This window comes from Nyctereutes procyonoides, unplaced genomic scaffold (assembly GCF_905146905.1).
Source record: "Nyctereutes procyonoides isolate TBG_1078 unplaced genomic scaffold, NYPRO_anot_genome, whole genome shotgun sequence".
NCBI classification, from domain to species: Eukaryota; Metazoa; Chordata; class Mammalia; order Carnivora; family Canidae; genus Nyctereutes; species Nyctereutes procyonoides.
In genome coordinates this window covers 55,700,777-55,710,000 of record NW_026575051.1, presented here as the reverse complement: position 1 = coordinate 55,710,000, position 9,224 = coordinate 55,700,777, and the positions used below count along the sequence as shown (strand labels likewise).

Sequence of the window (9,224 nt, the reverse complement as noted above, 5' to 3'; positions counted from 1 at the left end):
AAGGACATGGCAGCAGCATAATGAAGAATTAGCTAAATTTAAAGTAATGAGATTGTCATGAGTATTGAGTGAAATGTTATTTTAAAGATTTTTTTTTTATTATTATTTTTGGAGGAGAGAACAAAGAGGGAGAGGGTAAAGCAGATGCCCTGCTGAGCAGAGACCCTGACATGGGACTCAATCCCAGGATCCTGAGATCATGACCTGAGCCAAAAGCAGACCCCTAACCAACTGAGCCACCCAGGTGCCCTGAGTGAAATGTTATGTTAAAAGATGAATATTTGTGAATGAAAATTTTATAAAAGTAATTTTTTTTAATGTTTTACAGAATATATTCCAAATTCCATCAAAAAAGAATGGAAGAACTGACAGAGGTTGGTCTTCAGAACTTCTTCAGTCTTTTTCTGCTGTTAGCAGCTGTTGCAGAGGTGGAAGATGTAGCAAGTCATGTTTTAGGCCTCCTAAATTTCCTCAAGCCTTCCTTTGTAACATCTTCCCTCATTTGGAAGGGTCAAATGGCCTTCCTCTTGATGTATACCCAGAAAAATCTGGACATTGGTGTTTTGGCTGAGAAATTTTCAGGTGCTTTCCGAGAGAAAGCAAAGGAATTCTTGGTATCTAAGAATGATGAAATGGGACAAAGACAGACTCTCTGGACACTTCTTTCCATCTATATTGATGGTGTTCAAGAAATATTTGAGACTAGTCATTGCTTACATTCTTCACATGAAAAACTGCTTAATGATGGATTTAGTATGCTGCTGCGAGCTTGTCAAGAATCTGAACTTAGGATAGTACTGAGCTTTCTACAAGCTGTTCTGGCCAGAATCAGGTATGTTTTCCAATAATATACTAATTCATTGACTTATTGTGTCATCACCTATGTTGATTCTATTTTAAAGCTTTCATTTTGCCAACCCATGAAATCCAATGGAGAGAGGAGTTGGTTTTACTGCTACAATGGCATAAATCAGTAGTTTTCAAACTATTCTTTCAAATAGTAGTTCTTTAAAAAGAAAGCTTACATGCAAACATATAAAACTAAATGCAGAGCACCTCGAGTGCAGTCCCAGGACAATGGGTCTTCACCCCGCCTTCCCTTTCTACCTCTCCTAAAAGAGTATTATTATCCAGGAATGTTTCAGATATTCTAAGCAAGACCATGAGCTCAAAACTGAGGTGGCTTCTAGTGAAACATGTAGATAAGGAGATTTTGACCACGCTGTACCATTTTTTTTTTAAAAAAAAAAAGGTAAGTTTCTTTAAATTATTTTGCTGCAGTTATGCAGTTATAGCCTCAACTGCATGCAATATTTCCAGCTGAAACATTTTTTCTGAGATTAAAATAAGATTGTTCTATTTATAATACCAGTCACTCATGTAAGACTTAATGTTTTCAGATCCACTTAAATTATGCAAATATCGATATACTCAGACCCAAATAATAATGGGTAAGAATAGTGGTTATGATATTCATTGCTTTTAAGGCCCCTTTTAATAAGTTTTATCTTTAAGTACATGTTCTTAAGAAGTTAGATACTACTACTCAGTGTAGTCAGTCACTATCACAGAAAAGTTGTATAAAAGTTATGTGTGGAAATTTGATTTTTTGAGACCATGTCTAAAGTTAATGAAGAGACTGCTCCCTTCTTAATACCACTTTACAAAAGTTAGCATCTGGTTATCCAAGGGTAGTAAGCTTGACAAAGTTTTCAAATTTGGGGAATTTATTCATTACCTATTCTATTTATTACTAATTTACTTAATTTGCCTTATGTTGGGTTCTGCATTCATACTGATTAATCTGTAGGTTTTCACTCCTCATTAGATATTATTTTTAATGTTTGCCTGCTCCCATCAGTTTAAATTCTAGAGGTTTAGCTAAAAATAAATAAATAAAAATCTTAAAAATAATTAAAAAATAAACAGCCAAAATTCTTGATCACATAGTCACCCTTTATCCCCCAGTGTGAGCTGTATAAAAGCAAGACTTTTAAAGCTCTCACATTTTCAGGTAGATGGATAGATAAGTGAATGAATAAATAACCAGCCTCATTAGAAGAAGCTTCTACAAATTCTGGATCTTCTCCATGAACCACATTTGTTTTTCATCTAGTAGAGCTTATTAGCAGAGATTATACTTTCCCAACTGCTAAATTCATTTTGTTTGTTTAATTTTTAAATAAATGTTAATAGTATTTCCCTGTGTTTTTCTTGGGCAAAATTGGAAATTTCCATATTCTAGTACCATTTTTTATTTGTTTATATTTATCTGAATATACAAAACAAGGAGGAAGGAGGGATCTGTTCTAAACCATGCCGGTAATGAGGAGCTACAACTCCTAAATTTGTGGGCAAAGGAGTAGAAAATGAAGCTAACAGTATGAGCATCTTTGGAAGAAGCAGTCATGGAAACTAAGTGAGAGAACCCATGTATTTTTCTGCTTTCTCTATTGAAAATGGACATTCCTTTTCAAACACTTTCACGATTTTATTTCTTCTTACCTAGGATTTGGTTTTGTTTTGTTTTGTTTTGTTTTTAAGACAGATTTATATCTTACAAATACTGTTTTAATTTTCAAGTGAGAAATTATGGGAAATCTTTTGGTTGTTAATTGCAGATGTTATATATTTTTCATGGTGAAAAAAATAAATGAGGTATAAGGTGACAAGTAAAAGTTTCTCTCCTGACCTTTATTCTTTCATTCTCTAGCTCACTGGTTCTCAACTAAGGATGAGTTTCTCCCCCAGGGGACTTTTGCCAGTGTATGGAGAAGTTTTTGATTCTAACAACTTGGTCAGGGAGTGCTACTGGCATCTTAACAATGTACAGAACAGCCCATGCCAGAACGAATTATCTGGTCCAACCTCTTTGGTGCTAAGGTTGGAAAACATTGCTTTAGGGGCATCTGGTGGCTCAGGTGGTAAGTGTCCAGCTCATGATTTTGGCTGATGTCATGATCTCATGGGTCCTGGTACCAAGCCCCAGTCTGGATCAGTGCTCAGCAGAGAGTTAGCTTGAGATTCTCTCCCTCTCTCCCTCCCTCTCCCCCCGCACTTGCATGCACATGTCTGTGCACGTATGCTTTCTCCTCCTACCCCAAAAATAAATCTTTAAAAAAAGAAAAAAACATTCTTTAGTTTTAGTCCATAGACATGCAGTGGTTTCTCATAGAATCTTCTAGATTTTTTTTCTCATTTATAGGCCGAAAAAAACAAAACATGATATTCTACAACTTCCATTTTTTCACTTAATATTTCCTAGGCAGCTTTCCTTGTTAGTGTATGAGAACCTATCTAATTCTTTCTAATGGCTAGACTTAGAATTTCATTATATGGTTATACCAAACTTTATTTAACCAGTACCCTAATAATGGGAATTTATATTGTTTACCATTTTATCTTATTGTAAACAGCTTTATTTAATATCTTCATGTGTGCCTTCTCTGTGTACTTGGGGAAATATATCTTTAGATTGATTTCTAAAAATGAATTGGTATCTATACATTTAAATGTAGATAGATATTACCAGATTTTCTTACCAAAAAAATTTTATGTGCCGTTTTTACTCTCCCTAATCTCATGTTTAGATTAGGGCATGGAGTGTATTTAGAAACTATACATTCTCAGTTAAGAAATTAAATGCAGAAATTTGTTAAAATATTCATGGTAATAGGAGAATGGGGCTTAATTTTGAAAATTGAAGAGACTTGAAATAGAAATAAAAGTAATAAAGTAAGAATTTTTTTTTCTTTCATATTCATTTACTAACTTATTTTGTCCTTAAGACAGACTGGCTTTTAGTTTGGGATCTTTTGGGGAAGAACCCCAGATATCGTTTGAGATTGTTACCTTACAAAGAAAGAGAGAAGAAAGGGAGGCAGAGAGGAGGTTAACACAAGAAAAAGTCCTTTAGATATTCGATCATAGAAATGTGTTCCTAATTTCTTAGCCCAAAATCTGGGAGGTCTTTGAGGATCTTTTCATAGGAGCCTCTTAGGAATGCTATACTAGTATTTTAATATTATTTAAAAAGTTCAAAAGCATTTTGGATAGTTGATGAAGACTAAAACATAGGCTTTTTTTTTTTTTTCCTTTTAAGAACAAAGCTAAATTCTTTGAATTTTGGTTTAGATAAGGAAGATGGGTTACATAGATTGATGATATTTATTCCTGGCTGCATCCCTGACAAGAGAAAGAATGAAATACTTTACCTTAGCAATCTCTTCTGTTTTCAAATTCAGGTGGGAATAAGGTACCAGTCCTTGCATAAATGTGTGTGTAGGATGTGTGAGTGTGTATGTTGAACTGGGTAATAGTTTTATAACTCTATGACAGAGAAATTATAGGTAGGAAGGAACTAAGATTACTGATTAAAGGGAGAAGCGGCTCCCTCTAGGCTGTTAAGAAATAATAACTTCATATGCCACTTTCTGCTAACTGGAGCTGATGGCTCACCAGAGCATTCTTTATTGCTGATTAAGTAGCATTATGAAAATACTGACTTGGTTATGTTAACTAAATGCCTCCATGTTTAAAACTCGGAATGTCAAACAGCTTTAGCAGTCATCTTTAACATTTCACATTACCTTTCTGGAATCACATTTCTAGTTCTCACTTGCTGTTATTTGAGGTTAATATAAAAATGGCAGCTTTCATTTGTGGAGTTAGGTGTAGCCAAAAGCTTTTCTTTAATTATATCCATTCATGCTGCTATAGTTAAGGGTCTGTCAGCATTTCCATTATAAACCTCCGTTTTCAGCGTTTTATAACACAGCTATGAAAATTAGCTCTGGGCAAAAACTTGACATACAAGGCCTCATGAGATTCTCCCTCCTTCCATCCCCCTTTTCATTTTTACTGAAGTAAGGGTGAGTGATTTCAAAATGCCTTTTGGCATCTGCAAATATCATTTGGAGTTTAAAAAGAAACAATAAATTTTCAAGCTTTGTACCTGTTTGTTCTACCACTTAAGGGAGGTTGTGGACTTATGAATTTAAGCCAAATGGATATTGATCAACTGACATCCTATTTTGTATTAAACGAGACTAGTTTCATTGTTTTTTTTTTTTTTTTTTTTTTTTTTTTTAACTTATGATAGTCACAGAGAGAGAGACAGAGGCAGAGACAGGCGGAGGGAGAAGCAGGCTCCATGCACCGGGAGCCCGACGTGGGATTCGATCCCGGGTCTCCAGGATCGCGCCCTGGGCCAAAGGCAGGCGCCAAACCGCTGCGCCACCCAGGGATCCCAAGAGACTAGTTTCAAAAGAAGTCTGAAAGGCAGTTGAAAACTTGCCTAAAATGTTAAATACTGGGACTATGAAATAATTCAGAAGGAACGATTGGCTTCTTTTTGATATTCTATGTGCTGAAGTACATATCTCTAAAAGATTAAGACTTTTTTTACCTGGCTTCAAAATACGTTTTGAAAATACATATATTTTTAACTCCCTTTTCTTCTTTTCCAGTGAGCCTAGAAGTTCATCCATTTATCATATCTCAGTTTTGACATTTCGGATGGAGGTGTGTGTGTGCATGCATATGCACAGAACTGTGTTTATTATTCACCACAAATATTCTTCTTGCTGAATGGTTCTAGTTATTTTAACTTTTATTAGTGTGGTATCATTTATACTACACACAAAATTTTTTAAATCTTCAGTGAGAAAACTGAGGGTTTTCTAGGTAGGGAAGGAGGTTGTACAAGAGGAAATGTTAAGAGGGCCTGCTGTATGCCAGAAACTTTACATAATTTTTCAGCAGAAATAGAAAGGATGCTTTGGACAGCATGCAGGCCTTTTCCTTGTTTTGTTATTGGGTGTTCCATTAGTATGAATGGGTTACGGCCTGTGTGTATGATTTGATGCAAATTTTTGGCAGTGTTATAATAATTTGGGAGAGGGAGCACATGAGTATGTTTCAGGGAAAACTGTATTTCCAGTTTTTATTTGAAAAATCAAACAGTTATGTTACTCACTAGAAGTGATCCATCTACCAGTTTTGCTTGCTTCAGAGAAAGCAAGCATATCTAAGGGAAAGTTGTGAAAATCTTAGTATTTTTAGAATATATGAAATGTTAAAGACTTCTTTCCATTATTAAATATCTTATTTATCTTTCAACTGAAATTTTACATGTATATTGTGAATTACTCTTTTGACCTATGTACTGTTTACTAGGCTTGAATTTTGCAAAACATGGTTACTGTAGCATTTCCATATTACATATTTTATAAGTTCATGCGGTTATATAAACTACTCCCTTTATTAACTTAGTGATGTTAAAAAAAAACTTGGAGATGTTTGTGCACTTTTTGTTTTGTTAAAACATAGATTATCTACTTAATTTTTCATATATATGAATTAATATTTGGGTTATTTAGTCTCCAGCTATACTTCTGTTATATACACATGAATTCTCCTTACATAAGTACAAAATAATTTTTTAAATATTTTAAGGAAAAACTTAAGTGTTCAAATCTCAGCTTTATTGGTAGAATGAGGATAATAGGATATACTTTACTAGGTTTTATTGAGGATTGGGTGTAATAACGAATATAAAGTTGTTGGCACAGTGCCTGGCATATTAGTAAGTGTTCAGTAAATAGTAGTATTGTCATTACTGTTATTTTCAAAAGAACTCATAATCATTTCTTTCTGCTACACTTTAAGCCTGGCAACCTCAGTTGATGTGTGTGTGTGTGTGTGTGTGTGTGTACGCTTATCTTGGATTGTTCTTAATTCATTTCCTAATATTGTACCTTTAACATAGTAGCCATTCAGTAAGTGCTTTTGGATGTGTGAATGAATCAGATTGTTTAAAAACAAAGCCTACATTGTAGGGAACAAAAACATTGCCTTACAATTCTAGAGTTTGAAATTGTGATTCTGTGTGTCTTAGATAGATGCTAAGAAGCTGCTGTAGAAAAAGAAAAGTGATTTTTTTTTTAAGATTTCATTTATTCATGAGAGACACACCGAGAGAGGCAGAGACATAGGCAGAGGGAGAAGCAGGCTCTCTCCAAGAAGCCTGACGTGGGATTCAATCCCAAGACCTCCAGATCATGACCTGAGCCAAAGACAGATGCTCAGCCACCCAGATGCTCCGAAAAGTGATTTTTTAAGGTAGAAATGTGACATATAAGTATGTCTTTCCTTTTTCTATATACCCAGTTGATAGAATTTTTTTAATGTTTTCTTTAAAGGATATCTTTTGGGATCCCTGGGTGGCGCAGCGGTTTGGCACCTGCCTTTGGCCCAGGGCACGATCCTGGAGACCTGGGATCGAATCCCACATCGGGCTTCCAGTGCATGGAGCCTGCTTCTCCCTCTGCCTGTGTCTCTGCCTCTCTCTCTCTCTGTGACTATCATAAATAAATAAAAAAAAAATTAAAAAAAATTTAAAAAATAAAAAAAGGATATCTTTTCTATCATTCCTTCTTTATTCTCGCTACCATTTCTTCCATTTTTAGACCATTAATAATGTTTACCTACTGCCCCTGCCTCTGATGCCTTCCCTCCTCAGACCATCTTTTGTTTTAAACAACTTTATTAGATATGTTGCTTACATAATTCACATATTGGGCAGCTTTATGAAGATGTAATTCACATATACCATACAATTAATAGTTTCCATATACTCATAGAGTGGTACAATCATCACCACAATTTCAGAACAGTTTGTCACCTCGGAAGGAAACACTATACCCATTGGCAGTCACTCTCCATTTTCCCCTATCCAACCTCCATCCCTAGCAACCACTAATTTACTGGATGTCTCCATAGATTTGCTTATTCTGGACTTTTTGTAAAAATGATACCATCCAATGGGTAATCTTTTGTGACTAATTTCTTTCAGTTAGAATAATGATCTTAAATTGTATCCATATTGTCACATGTATCAGTACTTTATTCCCTTTTATTACCAAATAATCCATTGTATTCACATTTATTTATCCGTTCATCTGTTGATGGTCATTAGGTTGTTCCCACTTTTTGGTTTTTATGGATAATGTTGCTATGAACACTCATGCACAAGTTTTTGTGTTTTTATTTCTCTTGGGTATATACTTAAGAGTAAAATTGCTGGGTGATGTGATAACTACATTTAACCTTTTGAGAAAATACTGAACTGTTTCCAGTGTACCATTTTATATTCCCGCCTATAGGGCTTAAGGACTGAAATTTCTCCACATCCGCACCAACACTTGTTGCTCAGTGTCTTTCTGATCAGCGTGTGTAAGGTAGTATCTCACTGAGGTTTTGATTTGCATTTCTGGTGGCTGATGATGTTGCTTATGTATTTTTCATGTGCTTATTGATAATGTGCCTACTATGCACATTTGGAGAAATGTCTATTTGGATCCTCTGCCCATTAAATTGGGTTGCCTTTTTATTAGTGAACTATAAAGAATTTTTTATATGCCCTAGATACAAGTCCTTCATCAGATTTATGGCTTGCAATTATTTTCTTCCATTCTTGATGTTGTCGTTTGCAGCATAATTTTTTTTAAAATTTTAATGAAGTCCTGTTTATTTTGCCTTATGTTGGTTGTGCTCATCTCATATTTTCTTCTACGTTTGTCTTAGAGAACAAATCTACCTATGTCATTCTGTGTTTTACTAGTTAGTGACTGACATCCAGATGAACATGGAAAACTTCCCAATCCTTATCATGGTCTTCAAAGTCTCCCACAGGTGGATTTTCTGTGTTTGCCACTTTTTCTTGTGATTCCCCTTACTTAGATGGAACTACTCATTCTGAAAAAATCTCCAAATCTTTCTTACTTTTATTTATATTTTCCTGTCAGAACCAGTTGAAGGTTCAGGCCAGAACATGGCCAGGGCAGTAGAGCCAAATCTCAGTACTGAATAAGCTGAAGTGAGCTGATAATGATAAAAGAGGGGTTAAATCTAGGTAGTGGGGCAGCCCTGGTGGCTCAGCGGTTTAGCCCCGCCTTCAGCCCAGGGCCTAATCCTGGAGACCCAGGATCGAGTCCCACGTCCGGCTCCCTGCATGGAGCCTGCTTCTCCCTCTGCCTGTGTCTCTGCGCCTCTCTCTCTCTCTCTCTCTCTCTCATGAATAAATAAATAAAATCTTAAAAAAAAAAATCTCGATAGTGAATGGAATTGTCAAGTTCAGAAGTCCGAAATGGTCAGTGCTGGTCACAGTAGGCATAGAGATAGAGTAACAGTACAGGAAAATAAAAATATGACAAATGATTTAT

General features: G+C 35.4%; 1 protein-coding gene across 3 annotated transcripts in view; it reads left to right on the top strand.

Annotated features, from left to right (window-relative positions):
- The window catches only part of MMS22L (MMS22 like, DNA repair protein), a 129,503-nt gene that overhangs the window by 44,287 nt on the left and 75,992 nt on the right, over window positions 1-9,224 (top strand). For all 3 annotated transcript variants that reach the window (XM_055329988.1, XM_055329987.1, XM_055329986.1), the window contains exon 14: window positions 329-832. In XM_055329988.1, coding sequence (XP_055185963.1) covers window positions 329-832 — 504 coding nt within the window. The remainder of the gene's footprint in view (window positions 1-328; window positions 833-9,224) is intronic.